The following is a 16,250-nucleotide window of genomic DNA, read 5'->3' on the forward strand; positions in this document are numbered from 1 at the left end:
TCTCTTTTCTTGTATGAGCTGTGTTGGAGCATTGTGTTACCTATTCCCCTGAAGAAGGACTGTCGCCAAAGGAAGAAGAACAGGTTACTGGAACGACGGTGGTATGCCACTGAACAATTGGAAAAGCTCACACTGCTTTGCACTGCAGTCATAAGCCGCATCAACGCCAAGCAGGACGAGCTTTCCTGTAAAGGTGACCTGGAAAGAACACCCGAGCGCGATTCCTGCCACTAAAAGGCTGCTGCTGTTGGGAGAGTCCTTGTAGCGATGTTGTTTGCAAGCAAGCTCTGTGAGCACACCGGCGTTTGCCAAAGGCGGCGGCCAGGAGCGCGTCCCGTCCCGGAGCAGTCCCGCCGAGGGCCGCAGGGTGGTGCTCCTGGCCAAGGCGGCGGCGAGCGGCTGCGGGCGGGGAGGCGGCCGAGCCCAGCGCAGGGCGGCGCAGCGCAGCCGGGAGGCGGCGGCGAGCGGTCCTCCGCGCCGTCCTCCGCAGCATCCGCTGGCGGTCCCGGACGGCCGCGCTGCGGGCCGCCAGCCGGCCTCGGCGAGAGGGAGAGAGGGAGGCCGCGAGGGAGGGCGCCCGCCGCTTCCCGCCGCGCTGCTGCCGGGCGCCGCTTCCCGCGGAGGACTGCGGCAGACGGAGGGTGTCCGCCGCCCCGCCATGGCGTCTGCAAGGCAAGTGCTTTGTGTGTGTGCTTTGCTGTGCGTGCCGCGCGTTCGCTGCGAGCCCATCCGCTACTCCGTAGCCGAGGAGGGGGAGAGCGGCTCCGTGGTGGCCAACGTGGCGGAGGACGCGGGGCTGACCCCGGCGCAGCTCTCGGCTCGCAGGGCACGCATTGCCTCACCGGCCGGCCGGCAGCACTTTCGCTTAGAGCGCGCCACCGGCCGCCTCGTCCTGGCGGAGCGGCTCGATCGCGAGGAGATGTGCGGCCGCTCGCTTACCTGCACGCTCGCCTTCGAGCTCCTGCTCGAAAACCCGCTGCAGTTCTTTCGGGTCGAGGTGGCCGTGGAGGACGTCAACGACCACTCGCCGGTCTTTCCCGAGGAACGAGTCACTTTTCAGATCCCGGAAAGGGGCGACCCTGGCTCGCGATTCCCTGTGGAGGCGGCTCAGGACCTGGACGTTGGCAGCAACAGCATCCAGGCTTACAGCATCGCTCCCGAGAATGAGTACTTCAGTGTTTCTATTCGGAAACGGAGTGAGGTTGACTTGCACGTCGAATTGGTTTTGGAAAAGCCTCTAGACAGAGAGGAGCAGCCAGAGTTGCTTTTCAGTCTCATTGCTACAGACGGTGGCTCTCCACCTAGGAGCGGGAGCACCCAAATCCACATTGTAGTTCTGGATGTAAATGACAACGCTCCCATCTTTACTCAGGACGTGTATGTTGGTCAGGTTTTGGAAAGTGCCCCAGCAGGCTCTGTGGTTCTCAGAGTTGTAGCCACCGATCCAGACATGGGGCTTAATGGTGACATCTCCTACAGGTTCAGCAATGTTCTGGGGGACATCCAATCCACATTCACAATTGACACCACGAGTGGTGAAATTCGAGTTGCAAAGCCCCTGGATTTTGAGGCCATACAGAAGTATGAGCTCAGTGTGCGGGCAACTGATGGTGGGGGCCTCTCGGCACTCTGCAAGGTGTTGGTGGAGGTGGTGGATGTGAACGACAATGCACCGGAGCTAGTGGTCAGTTCCTTCAGCAGCCCGGTCCCTGAGAATGCAGAGCCTGGGACAGTGGTTGCCCTCTTTGCTGTGAGAGACCGGGATTCTGGTGTGAATGGGGAGATCACCTGTGCCCTTGAAGACCAGCTCTCCTTCTCCCTAAGGCCAGCCTATAAGAATTACTATGAGCTGGTGACAATGAGCACATTGGACAGGGAAGAGATAGCTCTGTACCTTGTGGTTGTCACAGCGGCAGACGCAGGGTCTCCTCCCCTCACCACTACCCAGACCTTCACGGTGGACATCTCTGATGTCAATGACAATGCCCCTGTCTTCAACCAGACATCATACACCATGTATGTGAGAGAGAACAATGTCCCTGCAGTGCTTGTTGGGGCTGTCAGTGCAGTGGACTCAGACGCAGGATCCAATGCCAAGGTGATCTATTCCCTGAGGCCTGTGCACCCTGCAGAGCGGGACCCCTGCTCCTGCATCTCCGTGAACTCAGAGAACGGACATGTATTTGTGCTGCGTCCACTGGACTATGAGCAGGTGAGGCAGCTTGAGGTGCTGGTGAGTGCCACCGATGCGGGGTCCCCTCCCCTCAGCACCAATGTCACTGTCCACCTCCTTGTCGTGGACGAGAATGACAATGCCCCACTGGTGTTGCACCCTGCACAGGACAGCAGCTTGCCATCAAGTGAGCTGGTGCCAGCCTCGTCCGAGGTGGGGGACCTGGTCACCAAAGTGGTGGCTATTGATGCCGACTCTGGTCAGAACTCGTGGCTTTCCTTCCATCTTCTAAGGGCCACAGACCCCGGGCTGTTTGCTGTGGGTACCCAAAATGGGGTGGTACGGCTGAGGAGGCCAGTGACAGAAAGGGATGCCATGAAGCAGAAGCTTGAGGTGCTGGTGCGTGACAATGGGAGGCCACCACTGTCGGCCACTGCAGCACTGAGCATACTCCTGCTCAACGGCCTCTCACAGGAACACCTGCCACAGCAGGAGGTGTCTGTGCAGGATGAAGACAGCTCCCTGACAATCTATTTAATCATTTCACTGGTCTTTGTCTCCCTCCTCTTCCTCACATCTGTCGCAGCCTTTGTTGCTTGCAAGGTGTGCAAGAGAAAGGAGCTGAAAGGAGGGCACGTGCTGTATGGCACAGGCAACTTGCAGAGCAGTCTGGCTGATGGGGCTGCTGCTGGGACCCTGCCCCACACCTATTGCTACGAGATCAACCTCACCACGGGCTCAGGCAACAGCGAGTTCAAGTTCCTGAAGCCCATCCTCCCCAGCCTGCCACCACAGCACTCTGGCACAGGCAGGGGTGTTGATGACACAGAGGATTTCCCACCAGTCCCTAACTCCATGGGGGATGGAGCCCTGGACATCTCTGGTCCACCATCTGTTGGACACTTTAATGGGCTTCCCTTTAATTAGGACTGAGTCCATGCAGTGAAAGGTTTCATGCCTTGGAGCTGGAAGGGATCTGGCTAATGATATTCGGTCTTGTTTCCTGGAGATTAAATCTGCATTTATAATTGGCTTCACATGTGACCCTCTAACACTGAGTCAGATGTATGTTTTTCTTCACCCCTCCAAGAGGATTAGAAATAAAAAAATATAAGAAAACTAAGGCATTTTTCCTCAGGCAGTGATATGTTTCAGCTCTGATATTGTATTTTCCAAACTGCTTCATGAGGAAGTTTTGATCCAGGTTCCCTGGCTAAGTGCTTGCCATTAGGAAAAACCTTGGCTGTTACCCTGTTTTATTCTGTGCTGAAACACAATGTTGTGGTTTGACAGATGACAGTGCAGTATAGCCCTTCTCCCTTGTCCGCAAGGTAAGAAAGGCATTAGCCCTGTGTTTCACTGCAGTGCAAGTGCTACTCTCTTTCTTTGCTGAATCCTGGATCTCTCTGCGTGAGACGTGAGCCCCATTTGTTTTTGCACTGCATTGTCTTCCCTTTCGATTGGCAAGAAGCATGCTTTGTACTGAGTTCCGCCTTGTCATCTTAACCTCGGTACAGCAAAAATGTGGAGAGCCAGACTTTGCAGTGGTCCATCTGCTTGGAATTGACTCAAAACTATAGCAGCACTAAGTATTCCAACATAGACTGTAATTATACAGAGCTTTGACCGTGATCATTGTGTTTGGGTGGATTGAAATTCAAGTCTACACATTGCCTCAGAGGACCTTTGTCTGCAGATGGAATCAAGATAAACTTTCAAAAGGGAAACTCATCTTGGTATTATTGTTTTCATTCTTGCTTACGGGATTTCCTCAATTGCAGTGAATTGCTATCATGGCATATTTTTCCAGGTTTTCATTAGAATGTTTAAAATTTCCTTTTTTCTCTTTCTCCTTTGGCTGTATGTTTAAGCATTGTCTTACGAATTCCCCTTAAGAAGGACTGACACCCAACCTGTAACAATGGGTTGTTGGAAAGAAGTTGTTATTGGACTGGATATTTAAACACCCTCATGTTATGTTGTGCTGCATTACACACCATATCATTTTTAAGCTGGTGTACCCTTGTATGTAAAAGTGAAATGAAATGAATGCCTGAGTGCCATTCTGGCAATAAAAAGGATGCTGTTGTGGAGAGAATCTTTGTAGTAATATTCTCTCTAGGAAAGCTCTGTAAAGCACACATTTTTAGTTTTCCAAATTCTGGGAGGGGTTTATTATTATATGGTTCCTTGACTGAGGTTTTGTAATAGGGGCACATATCCGTTACCACGAGATGTGGCCGCTGGTGCCTGGAGGGAAAGAGTGGGTACCAGGGATTTGCTAGAACGCCTTTTGTTGGTCTTGTGAGCACTGAGCATAAGAAGTGGTGGAGCAGCTTGGCCCAGAAGGGTGGTGATCAGTGGCACAAATTCCGGTTGGATGCCAGGAAATCTTGGTGTACATCGTGGGTCAATACTGGTTGCATTCCTGTTTACCGTCCTTATAAATAATCCCAATGATGGGACAGAGTGTAACTCTGTAAGTTGGCAGGTGCTATAAAATGGGAGTGTGTGGGGAGGAGGTGTCAGTGTTGGCTACAGCAGGGGGTGCTGCTGTCATTGAAAGAACCAGGAGAAAAGGGCTGACAGGAGCCTCATGGAATTCCACAAGGAGAGGTGCAAAGTCCTTCTCTTGGGGAGGAACAATCCCATGTTCCAGAAGAGCAGCCTTGTGTAAAATGCCTAGGGGTACTGTGGAGACAAGTTCAACTTGATCCAAAAGTGTGGCCTTGCCATAAAGAAGGCTAACGATGTCTAAGGTTGCATCAGCAGAATACTGTGTGCTGGTCAAGGGAGTATCTTGAGCAGGTGAATGAAAGTCTTCCTTCCCCTCTGTTCACAGATGGTGAGGCCAAACCCTATCTAGCATTTTAGAGCTGGAAGGGATCTAGCTCATGACACTTACCCTTGTTTCCTGCAGAGTCAATGTACACTTGTAACTGCACTCACATATGACCCTCTAACACTAAGGAAAATGTAATTTTCTCCTCCCCTCCAAAATAAATAAAGAAATAAATGAAATGAAAGAAACTAAAGTCTCTGTCCTTCAGGGAATTATATGTTTAAGCTCTTATATTGTCTTTTCTGAAGTTTTTCGTGAGCTGGGGTTGCTCTTTGCGAAATACTGGCAATAAAATGATGCTGTTTTGAAGAAAGTTTTTGTAGTAATGTTCTTTGCAGGAAAGCTCTGTAAAGGATCCTTTTCTTTTTTTTTCTACAACTGGGAAGTATTTATTTATTTTTGGGGGTGTTCTTTAATTGAGGTATTGTTATGGGTGCATGTGTCCTCTACCTGGATGTGTGGCCACTACTGCCTGGAGGATGAGAGTAGGTACCGGGGATTTGCTGGAAGGTTTCCTGTGGGCCTTGTGAGCACTGAGCATAAGAAATGGCTGAGCAGCTGGGCCCCGAAGGGTGGTGATCAGTGGCACAAAATCCGTTTGGACGCCAGGAACTCTTGGTGTACCCCATGGGTCACTACTGATTGCATTCCTTTTTAATGTCCTTATAAATAACACTGATGGGACAGAATTTATCCCGTGTAAGTTGGCAGGTGCTGTAAAACAGGTGTGGGGGTGGTGGAGGGGAGTGTTGGCTACAGCAGATGGTGTTGCTGTCATTGAAAGGACCTGGAGAACCTGGAGAAATGGGTTGTCAGGACCCTCACGGAATACCTCAAGGAGAGGTGCAAAGTCCTTTTATGAGCAGGAACAATCGCATGTTCCAGGAAAACAGCCTCGTGGAAAAGGCGCTGGGGGTCCCATTGGACACCAAGTTAAACCTGAGCCAGCAGCATGCCCTTGCCATAAAGAAGGCTAATGATGTCTCAGGTTGCATCAGCAGAGTATTGTGAGCAAGTCAACGGAGTATCATGTGCTGGTCAGGGGAAGTCATCCTTCTCCTCTGTTCACCACCGGTGAGGCCAGACTCTGTCTAGTGTTTTAGAGCTGGAAGGGATCTAGCTCATGACACTTAGGTGTATGTTGTTTTTTTTTTTTTTTCTTTTTTTTTTTTTTCTGGAGAGTAAATATGCACTTGTAATTGGCCTCGCAAACGACCTTCTGAGAAGTCATATGTATGATTTTCTTCACCGTTCCAAAATAAATAAATTTTAAAAAATACAATAAAAAGAAAGAAACTGAAGTCTATGTCTTTCAGGCAATGATATGTTTCATCTCAGACAATATCTTTTCTGAAGTGCTTCATTAGTAGGGTTTGGCTCTTTAAATTAGCTCGTTAAGTTCTTTGTCTAGTAAAATTCTATGGCTCCTTAAATTCTTTGTCCTGCTTGTTATGGAGCACTGTGGACCCCACCCTGTCTTTTTCTGGGATGTAACACAAGGGTGAGATTGGGCAAAGATCATTCTCATGGCAATGCAGCTTGGCCATCCTTCCTTAAAAGGAAAGACAGTCAAGCTAATGTAATACACTTTAGCCATGTCCCCAAGTCAGCAGGGAAAGGATGGTGTGAGTCCTGTGTGTCAATGCAATACGAGTGCTGCTCTCTTTCTTAGCTGGGTCCTCGATCTCCCTGTCTGAGATGCGTGGCCCAGTGTGTATTTGTGATGTGTGTTCCTCCAGCTTAGCCAGCAAGAGAGGTGCTTAGACTGAGTGCTGTCATCTCCAGGGGACAGAAAAAACGTGCACAACCAGTGATCCCTGTAGTTTAGAAAAGGAGGGTTGGCTGTCTCTTGGAGATTGCCTCAAAGCTCTAGACGCACTAATGATGCTGGGATCGACTGTAGCTATAAAGCACTGTGAACTTCTGTTTGTCTGGATTCTAAGGTAAATGAATGACGACTCTGTCCCTAGACAAACTTAAATACAGTCAACCAGTTTTATCCCATCATTTTCCTTCCCATTTCCTGTAGGTTCTTCATCTGACGAGAGTGCAGTCATGACATGATTTTTAATGGTATTAGTTCCATAGTTTTAGAAAGCTTTCATTCTCCTTTTTCCCTTTCTTTTTCCTGTATGAGTTGTGTTTGAGCATTGTGTTTCCTATTCCCCTGAAGAAGGACTTTCACCACAGGAAGAACAGGTGAACAGGTTTTTGGAACGACGGTGGTATGGCACTGAACATTTGGAAAAGCTCACGCTGCTTTGCACTGCAGTCATAAGCCGCTTCACCGCCAAGCAGGACGCGCTTTCCTGTAAAGGTGACCTGGAAAGAACACCCGAGCGCGATTCCTGCCACAAATAAAAAGGCTGCTGCTGTTGGGAGAGTCCTTGTAGCGATGTTGTTTGCAGGCAAGCTCTGTGAGCACGCCGGCGTTTGGCAAAGGCTGAGACGGCGGCCAGGAGCGCGTCCCGTCCCGGAGCAGTCCCGCCGCGGGCCGCAGGGTGGTGCTCCTGGCCAAGGCGGCGGCGAGCGGCTGCGGGCGGGGAGGCGGCCGAGCCCAGCGCAGGGCGGCACAGCGCAGCCGGGAGGCGGCGGCGAGCGGTCCTCGGCGCCGTCCTCCGCAGCATCCGCTGGCGGTCCCGGACGGCCGCGCTGCGGGCCGCCAGCCGACCTCGGCGAGAGGGAGAGAGGGAGGCCGCGAGGGAGGGCGCCCGCCGCTTCCCGCCGCGCTGCTGCCGGGCGCCGCTTCCCGCGGAGAACTGCGGCAGACGGAGGGTGTCCGCCGCCCCGCCATGGCGTCTGCAAGGCAAGTGCTTTGTGTGTGTGCTTTGCTGTGCGTGCCGCGCGTTCGCTGCGAGCCCATCCGCTACTCCGTAGCCGAGGAGGGGGAGAGCGGCTCCGTGGTGGCCAACGTGGCGGAGGACGCGGGGCTGACCCCGGCGCAGCTCTCGGCTCGCCGGGCACGCATTGCCTCACCGGCCGGCCGGCAGCACTTTCGCTTAGAGCGCGCCACCGGCCGCCTCGTCCTGGCGGAGCGGCTCGATCGCGAGGAGATGTGCGGCCGCTCGCTTACCTGCACGCTCGCCTTCGAGCTCCTGCTCGAAAACCCGCTGCAGTTCTTTCGGGTCGAGGTGGCCGTGGAGGACGTCAACGACCACTCGCCGGTCTTTCCCGAGGAACGAGTCACTTTTCAGATCCTGGAAACGAGTGACCCTGGCTCGCGTTTTCCTGTGGAAGCGGCTCAGGACCTGGACGTTGGCAGCAACAGCATCCAGGCTTACAGCATCGCTCCCGAGAATGAGTACTTCAGTGTCTCTCCTCGGATTAAAGGTGACAGTGACATCTATGTCGAACTTGTATTGGAAAAGCGTCCAGATAGAGAGGAGCAGCCAGAGCTGCTTTTCAGTCTCATTGCTACAGATGGTGGCTCTCCACCTAGGAGTGGGACCACCCAAATCCACATTGTAGTTCTGGATGTAAATGACAATGCTCCCATCTTTACTCAGGATGTGTATGTTGGTCAAGTTTTGGAAAATGCCCCAATGGGTTCTGTGATTCTCAGAATTATAGCCACTGATCCAGACATGGGACATAATGGTGACATCTCCTACGGGTTCAGCCAAGCAATCAGTGCGAGCCACTTGCCTTTCACAATCGATGCCATGAGTGGTGAAATTCATGTCACAAAACCCCTGGATTTTGAGGTCACACAGAAATTTGAGATCCGAGTGCGAGCAACAGATGGTGGGGGCCTCTCGGCACTCTGCAAGGTGTTGGTGGAGGTGATGGATGTGAACGACAATGCACCGGAGCTGGTGGTCAGTTCCTTCAGCAACCCCCTCCCGGAGAATGCAGAGCCTGGGACGGTGGTTGCCCTCTTTACTGTCAGGGACCAGGATTCTGGTGTGAATGGGGAGATCACCTGTGCCCTTGAAGACCAGCTCTCCTTCTCCCTGAGGCCAGCCTATAAAAATTACTATGAGCTAGTGACCGTGAGCACATTGGACCGTGAGGAGACAGCTCAGTACCTTCTGGTCATCTTAGCTGCAGATTCAGGTTCTCCTCCTCTCACCACCACCCAGACCTTCACGGTGGATATCTCTGATGTCAATGACAATGCCCCTGTCTTCAACCAGACATCATACACCATGTATGTGCATGAGAACAATGTCCCTGCAGTGCTTGTTGGGGCTGTCAGTGCAGTGGACTCAGATGCAGGACCTAATGCCAAGGTGATCTATTCCCTGAGACCTGTGCACCCTGCAGAGCGGGACCCCTGCTCCTGCATCTCCGTGAACTCAGAGAACGGACATGTGTTTGTGCTGCGTCCACTGGACTATGAGCAAGTGAGGCAGCTTGAGGTGCTGGTGAGTGCCACCGATGCGGGGTCCCCTCCCCTCAGCACCAACGTCACCGTCTGCCTCCTCGTGGTGGACGAGAACGACAATGCTCCGCTGGTGTTGCACCCTGCACAGGACAGCAGCCTGCCATCCAGTGAGCTGGTGCCAGCCTCGTCCGAGGTGGGGGACCTGGTCACCAAAGTGGTGGCCGTTGATGCCGACTCTGGTCAGAACTCATGGCTTTCCTTCCATCTTCTAAGGGCCACAGACCCCGGGCTGTTTGCTGTGGGTACCCAAAATGGGGAGGTACGGCTGAGGAGGCCAGTGACAGAAAGGGATGCCATGAAGCAGAAGCTTGAAGTGCTGGTGCGTGACAATGGGAGGCCACCACTGTCGGCCACTGCAGCACTGAGCATACTCCTCCTCAACGGCCTCTCACAGGAACACCTGCCACAGCAGGAGGTGGCTGTGCAGGATGAAGACAGCTCCCTGACAATCTATTTAATCATTTCACTGGTCTTTGTCTCCCTCCTCTTCCTCGCATCTGCCACAGTCTTTGTTGCTTGCAAGGTGTGCAAGAGAAAGGAGCTGAAAGGAGGGCACATGCTGTATAGTACAGGCAACCTGCAATGCAGTCTGGCTGATGGGGCTGCTGCTGGGACCCTGCCCCGCACCTATTGCTACGAGATCAACCTCACCACGGGCTCAGGCAACAGCGAGTTCAAGTACCTGAAACCCATCCTGCCCAGCCTGCCACCACAGCACTCTGGCACAGGCAGGGGTGTTGACCCAGAGCATTTCCGACCTGTGCGTAGCTCCATGGGGGATGCCACCCTGGACAGCCCTGGGACAGAATCTATGGGACAGTTCAATGGGTTTTCGTTTGACTAGCTGCAAGTTCACCCAGCCAAAGGCTTCATGCCTTGGAGCTGGAAGGGATCTGGCTTATGAAACACAGTCTTGTTTCCTGGAAATAAATCTGATCTTATAATTGGCTGCATGAACAACCATCTAACACTAAGGCAGATGTATGTTTTTCTTCACCCCTCTAAAAATATTAGAAATAAAAAAAAAAAAAAGAAAAAAGAAAGAAAAAAGAAAACTAAGGCCTTTCTTCTTCAGGCAATGATATGTTTCAGCTCTGCTAATGGCTTTTCAAAACTGCTCCATGAGTAAGGTTTGATCCAGGCTCCTTGGCTAAGTGCTTGTTATTAGAAAAGACCTCAGATCTCACCCTGTTTTATTCTGTGCTGAAACACAATGTTGTGGTTGGGCAGATGACAGTGCAGTATAGCCCTCCTCCCTTGTCTGTGGGGAAGAAAGGTGTTAGCCCTATGTTTCACTGTGATGCAAGTGCTACTCTCTTTCTTTGCTGAGTCCCAGATCTGTCTGTGTGAGATATGTCATCACCATGTGCTTTTGCACTGCATTGTCTTCCACCTTGGTTGGCAAGAAGCATGTTTTTTATTGAGTTTTGCCGTCTCATCTTCTCCATGGCATAGTGAAAACATGCAGAGCCAGACTTTGCAGTTGTCCATCTGCTTGGGATTGACTCAAAACTATAGCAGCACTAAAATTCCACCATAGACTCTAATTATACAGAACTTTGACTTTGATCATTGTGTTTGGGTGGATAGCAGGGCATCTTGACACGTTGCCTCAGAGGACCTTTGTCTACAGGTAGAACCAAGATAGATTTTAAAAGTAGAATCCAGTTTGGTGTTGTTGTTTTCATTCCTGCTTGCTGGGATTCCTCAATGAGAGTCGAGAGCTATCATGGTATGGTTTTCCAGATTTTTGTTAGAATGCTTACATTTTCCTTTTTTCCCCTTCTCCTTTGGCTGTATGTTTAAGCATTGTCTTACGAATTCCCCTTAAGAAGGACTGACACCCAACCTGTAACAATGGGTTGTTGGAAAGAAGTTGTTATTGGACTGGATATTTAAACACCCTCATGTTCTGTTGTGCTGCATTATATAATGTATCATTTTTAATCCAGGATACCCTTGTCTGTAAATGTGAAATGAAATGAGTGTCCGTGTGCCATTCTGGCAATAAAAAGGATGCTGTTGTGGATAGAGTCTTCATAGTAATGTTCTTATCAGGAAATCTCTGTAAAGGGTCCAGGCTTTTTTCCAATTCTAGGTTCTTTTTTTTTTTTTTTTTTAATTTTGTTCCTTGATTGAGGTATTGTTTTGCAGTCACGTGTCCTCTACCTGGAGACGTGGCCACTAGTGTCTGAAGGAAAAGAGTAGGCACTGGGGAATTGCTGGCAGGCCTCTTATGGGCTTTGTGAGCACTGAGCATAAGAAGTGGCAGAGCAGCTGGGCCCAGAAGGGTGGTGATCAGTGGCACAAAGTCCTGTTGAATGCTGGGAACTATTGTTGTATCCCATGTGTCAATACTGGTTGCAGTTCTGTTTATCCTCTTCATTCATGATTTGGTTAACAGGGCAGAGCATACCTTCTGTGTGTTGTCAGATGAGACAAAACTTCACCAAGCAGAACTCCAAAGTCCTAACATATGTTATTTAACAACCCCAGGCACCAGGACATGCTGGGTGTTACCATGCTGGAAAGACAATTTGTAGAAAAGGGCCTCCGGGTCCTGTTGCACAACAGGTTGGACATGGCCAATGGGCCCACACTGCAAAGAAGGCTAAGAGTGTTCTTTGTTGGATTAGGCAAAGTATTGCCAAGAGTTTAAGGGGGGTGATCCATCCAACCCATTAACTCAACTCTGGTTTGGCCATACTTGTAGTAGTGTGTGCAGATCAGAGAGACATGAACATACTGGAAAGACCCGAGCATATAGCCACAAAGATGCTGAAGGGACTGGTGCATCTCTGCTATGAGGAAAGGCTGAAAGAGCTAGGGCTGTTCAGATGGGAGAAGGGAAGGATCAGGGGTACTTGTCTATATATACAAATACCTGAAAGGAGGGTGAGAGGAAGACAGAGCCAGGCTCATTTCAGTGGTGCCCAACACCAGGACAAGAGGAAATAGACACACACACCCTGGAACAGAAGAAGTTCCCACTGAACATCAGGAAACACTTCTTTACTGTGCAGGAGTCTGAGTATCAGCACAGGTTGCCCAGAGGTGTTATGGAGTCTCCATCCTTACAGATCTTCCAAAGCTGTCTGGACTTGGTCCTTGGCAACCTGTTCTAGGTGGCCCTGCTGGAGCAGGGATTGGACCAGATGACCTCTAGAGATTCCCTGACAAGCTCAACTGTTCTGGAATTCTGGGATCCTGAGCATATGACTGTGACACAGCCCTGTTACTTGCTGGACAAAGGAAAGTGGCCTTTCCACTAGCTGGGACCCTGAGTGTGCAAAGGCCTCTGGAAAGCGGTGATGTTGGGCAGTGACCTTTCTGACTCTCTCAACAGCTCCAGAGATGAATGGCAATTGTAAGACCTTTGAGCACAAAGCATTTGTGCAAAGTAGGAGTGTCAATTGACAGATGGCTCAAAGTCATTGGATATCTTCCTCTGGTGACATTTCTGGGGAGCACCAGGAGGTGGGCATTTGGTAGGAAAAACTACTCTCGGTGGGAGGCTTTGCTGTCAAGAACTGCAGCAGACTAAGGCTGGCCCTTCTGCAAGGGTCCCAATAAAGAGTTATGTGCCAAAGACAGGTTTTGTGATTCTGACAACAAGACCATTGTCCACTGAGGAGTGACCAAACATGTGTAAAGGTAACCTGAGCAGATGAAGGCCTTCGTGTTGTGCTGCATAATCCCTTGGTCGCAGGATAAACTCTTCCAGCTCCTTGTAAAAGCAGAGCCTGCAGGCACTACTTGCTCTGTACTGGTCACATCTACACTGAAGAAGTATACTGTTCATCTAACAGTATAGAGAGAACGTTTTGGTAGAAATGATGAATAGAGTTGCTTTCTTGGAGAAAACCCTAAAATAGGCTGAATGACCAATGAGGGGACACTCACAGTCTCCTACAGATGGGGTTTGCATGGTACATGGCATGTAGCTGGAATCCATTTGGAAGATGTGCCACTCAGGGTTCCCAGCCTCTAAAGGGAGATGAGATTACTCATACTCATCTCTTCTTATCATCTTCACTCTATTCACTGGAATTGTGATTGACACCTCACAGAGTCTTAGTGTCTTTCTTACTGGCATTGAAATGAACCAGCACCTCCTGCTGTAAAACTGCTGATTCTCAGTTGTTCTAAGCCAAACATCAGCATGTCTGAGGCAGTTCAGAAGGTCTTCTGATAGCTTAAATGCTATAACAGTGAAGATTGTTGCCTAGGGGGCCCTAAGAGGTGCCATTTAGGAAGCAATGCACTGGGCAGGACTTGTCAGAAGGAGAGGCAGAAGGCAAAGGCCAGGTTCTGGTACCTCAGCGCCGTCTCCACCCACAGTCAGTCCCACAGACCGCTGCCTCGTTTAAACAGTGTGTTCTGGGGTGCAGTAACTCGTTTCTGTTGTGGAAACAAGGAATTGTGGCTGACGGGGTGGGACGACAGTACACACAAAAAGCATTTTCCTCCTCTAACTGGCCATGTTTTTTATACAAGCTTCTCCACCCAGGTCCTTGTTACCGTTAAGTACAGATATTGCCAGGCACTTCGATCTCCCCGCGAGGTCTTCAGTGCTCCGAGATGGTTTCATGGCGATTAGGGTGAGACATGCTACCGTGACGGCACAGCTGTTCGGTGTGTGTCAGGCCTTATTTCATGAGCAGCAGGCGAGTAGCAGCGGACCTGCCGCGCGAGCGAACACGGGACGCTGAAGAGGCACAAGATTGCAGTTGTTGTGTGAGGCTGCGAGTGTCGCTGTTGGTTAAGGCTGGGCTACCAGGTCCAAGGCAAAAGGGGCGCGGGGTCAGTAAGCCCGGACAGGCTGTTCGGGACGAGGCTCGGCGGGAGGAACGCGGAGAACGCGGGGACGGCTCTGGGCCTGAAAGGGAGAGCGGGAGCCGGAGACCGGTCTGGGAAACGACGGCGAGAGAAGGGCGCTGGGGCCGGAGGCAGCGAGTGCTGCTGTGCTGCGCGCTGGTGGCGGCGTGGGAGGCGGCGTGGGGGCAGCTGCGCTACTCGGTGCCCGAGGAGCTGCCTAAGGGCTCTTTCGTGGGCGACGTGGCCAAGGACCTGGCGCTGCAGCTGGCGGCGCTCCGCGACCGCGGCGCCCACATACTGGACCGAGGTAGGACGCGGTATTTCGCTCTGCCTGCGAACAGCGGCCACCTGGTGACGGCGGAGAGGCTAGATAGAGAGCAGCTGTGCCGGCTGGTGGAGCGATGCGTGCTGCATTGCGAAGTGATCGTGGAGGGCGAGATGAAGGTCTACGGCATCGAAGTAGAAATCACAGATATTAACGAAAACGCGCCAAGCTTCGGATATGCAGATATGGAACTGAGAAAGAGCGTGACGACAACTCCAGGGTCGCGGTTTTCCCTGGCCGATTCTCACGACTCGGACGTGGGAGTGAATTCCTTGCAGAGCTACGAGCTGAGCGGCGACGAGCACTTCTCGCTGTCCGTGTAGGCGGGAGCCGACGGCGAGAAGCGTCCCGAGCTGGTGCTGGCCAAGGCGCTGGACCGGGAGAAGGCGGCATTTCACGAGCTGGTGCTGAGGGCCAGAGACGGCGGCGAGTCGGTGCGGACGGGCACGGCGCTCATCCGCGTGTCTGTGCTGGACGCCAACGACAACGCGCCCGTGTTCAGCCAGGCGGTGTACGCGGTGCGCGTGCCCGAGGACGTGCCCGTGGGCTCCACGCTGCTTACCCTCACGGCCACCGACGCCGACGAGGGACTCAACGGGAACGTGAAATTCTCTTTGAAGAAAATAACTGAGGAAGCCTCAACGATATTCCACCTGCATCCCGAGTCGGGATCGATCAGGCTGGTGAGGAGTCTGGACTTCGAGGAAGACGACACCTAGGAATTCAGGGTGCAAGCACGGGATAGCAGGGAGCTTTTAGACACAGCTACAGTCACGATCTCGTTGACCGACGTGAATGACAACGCGCCCGAGCTGACTGTGTCGTCGGCGCTGAGCGAGATCTCGGAGGACGCGCCGTCGGGGACGGTGGTGGCCCTGCTGCACGTGCAGGACCGGGACTCGGGCGCCAACGGCGAGGTGCGGTGCTCGCTGGTCGGCGACGTGCCGTTCCGCCTGCGGAGCTCGGTGGGCAGCTACTACAGCGTGGTGACGGCGCGGGAGCTGGACCGGGAGGAGGTGTCGGAGTACAACGTGACGGTGCGGGCGGCGGACGGCGGGTCTCCGTCGCTGCGGAGCAGCGCGGTGCTGGCGCTGCGCGTGCTGGACGTGAACGACAACGCGCCGGTGTTCGCGGAGGCGCGCTACAGCGCCCGTCTGGCCGAGAACAACGCCGAGGGCGCGCTGGTGCTGACGGTGCGGGCGCGGGACGCGGACTGGGGGCAGAACGCGCGCGTGCGGTACCGGCTGGCGGAGGGGCGTGTGCGGGGCGCGCCGCTCTCGTCCTACGTGTCGGTGCAGGCGGAGACGGGCGCGCTGTACGCGCTGCGCTCCTTCGACTACGAGGAGGTGCGCGAGGTGGGGCTGTGGGTGCGGGCGGAGGACGGCGGCGCGCCGGCGCTGAGCAGCAACGTGTCGGTGCGGCTGCTGATCGTGGACGAGAACGACAACGCGCCGCAGGTGCTGTACCCGCCGGCGGCGGCGGCGGCGGCGGCTCCTGGCGCGGTCTGGGCGGGCGTGGAGCTGGCGCCGCGCTCGGCGGAGCCCGGCGCGCTGGTGGCCAAGGTGGTGGCGGTGGACGCGGACGCGGGGCAGAACGCGTGGCTGTCCTACGAGCTGGCCAAGGCGACGGAGCCGGGGCTCTTCCGCGTGGGGCTGCACAGCGGCGAGGTGCGCACGGCGCGCTCGCCGCTGGCCCGCGACGCGCC

At 53.1% G+C, this 16,250-nt stretch overlaps 3 protein-coding genes across 4 annotated transcripts in view; all 3 read left to right on the forward strand.

Moving 5' to 3' along the window:
- Positions 1-392: 392 nt before the first annotated feature.
- On the forward strand, positions 393-10,377 carry LOC121077693 (protocadherin beta-4-like). The gene is made up of 2 exons (XM_040573101.1): positions 393-3,122; positions 10,269-10,377. Exon 1 carries the CDS (start codon positions 659-661, stop codon positions 3,098-3,100), a length of 2,442 nt encoding a protein of 813 aa, XP_040429035.1. The 5' UTR covers positions 393-658; the 3' UTR covers positions 3,101-3,122; positions 10,269-10,377.
- LOC121077682 (protocadherin gamma-C5-like) overlaps positions 1,354-16,250 on the forward strand; it is a 177,780-nt gene continuing 162,883 nt past the window's right edge. The window contains exons 1-2 of one of the 2 annotated variants that reach the window (XM_040573090.1): positions 1,354-1,479; positions 8,629-9,361. In XM_040573090.1, coding sequence (XP_040429024.1) covers positions 1,451-1,479; positions 8,629-9,361 — 762 coding nt within the window. In that variant the 5' untranslated portion in view covers positions 1,354-1,450. Of the gene's footprint in view, positions 1,480-7,762; positions 9,362-16,250 lie in introns of those variants that run through there. The other variant, XM_040573088.1, reaches the window with a different exon arrangement.
- LOC121077696 (protocadherin gamma-A2-like) lies at positions 11,758-14,878 on the forward strand. The gene has a single exon (XM_040573102.1). The coding sequence runs from the start codon at positions 14,059-14,061 to the stop codon at positions 14,866-14,868; it is 810 nt and encodes a 269-aa protein (XP_040429036.1). The 5' UTR covers positions 11,758-14,058; the 3' UTR covers positions 14,869-14,878.

The sequence above is a fragment of the Cygnus olor genome, chromosome 14, assembly GCF_009769625.2.
Source record: "Cygnus olor isolate bCygOlo1 chromosome 14, bCygOlo1.pri.v2, whole genome shotgun sequence".
NCBI lineage: Eukaryota > Metazoa > Chordata > Aves > Anseriformes > Anatidae > Cygnus > Cygnus olor.

Bases quoted from the DNA above. Each gene is read 5' to 3' on its own strand.
- LOC121077693 (XM_040573101.1), top strand. From the start codon at position 659: ATGGCGTCTGCAAGGCAAGTGCTTTGTGTGTGTGCTTTGCTGTGCGTG.
- LOC121077696 (XM_040573102.1), top strand. From the start codon at position 14,059: ATGAGCAGCAGGCGAGTAGCAGCGGACCTGCCGCGCGAGCGAACACGG.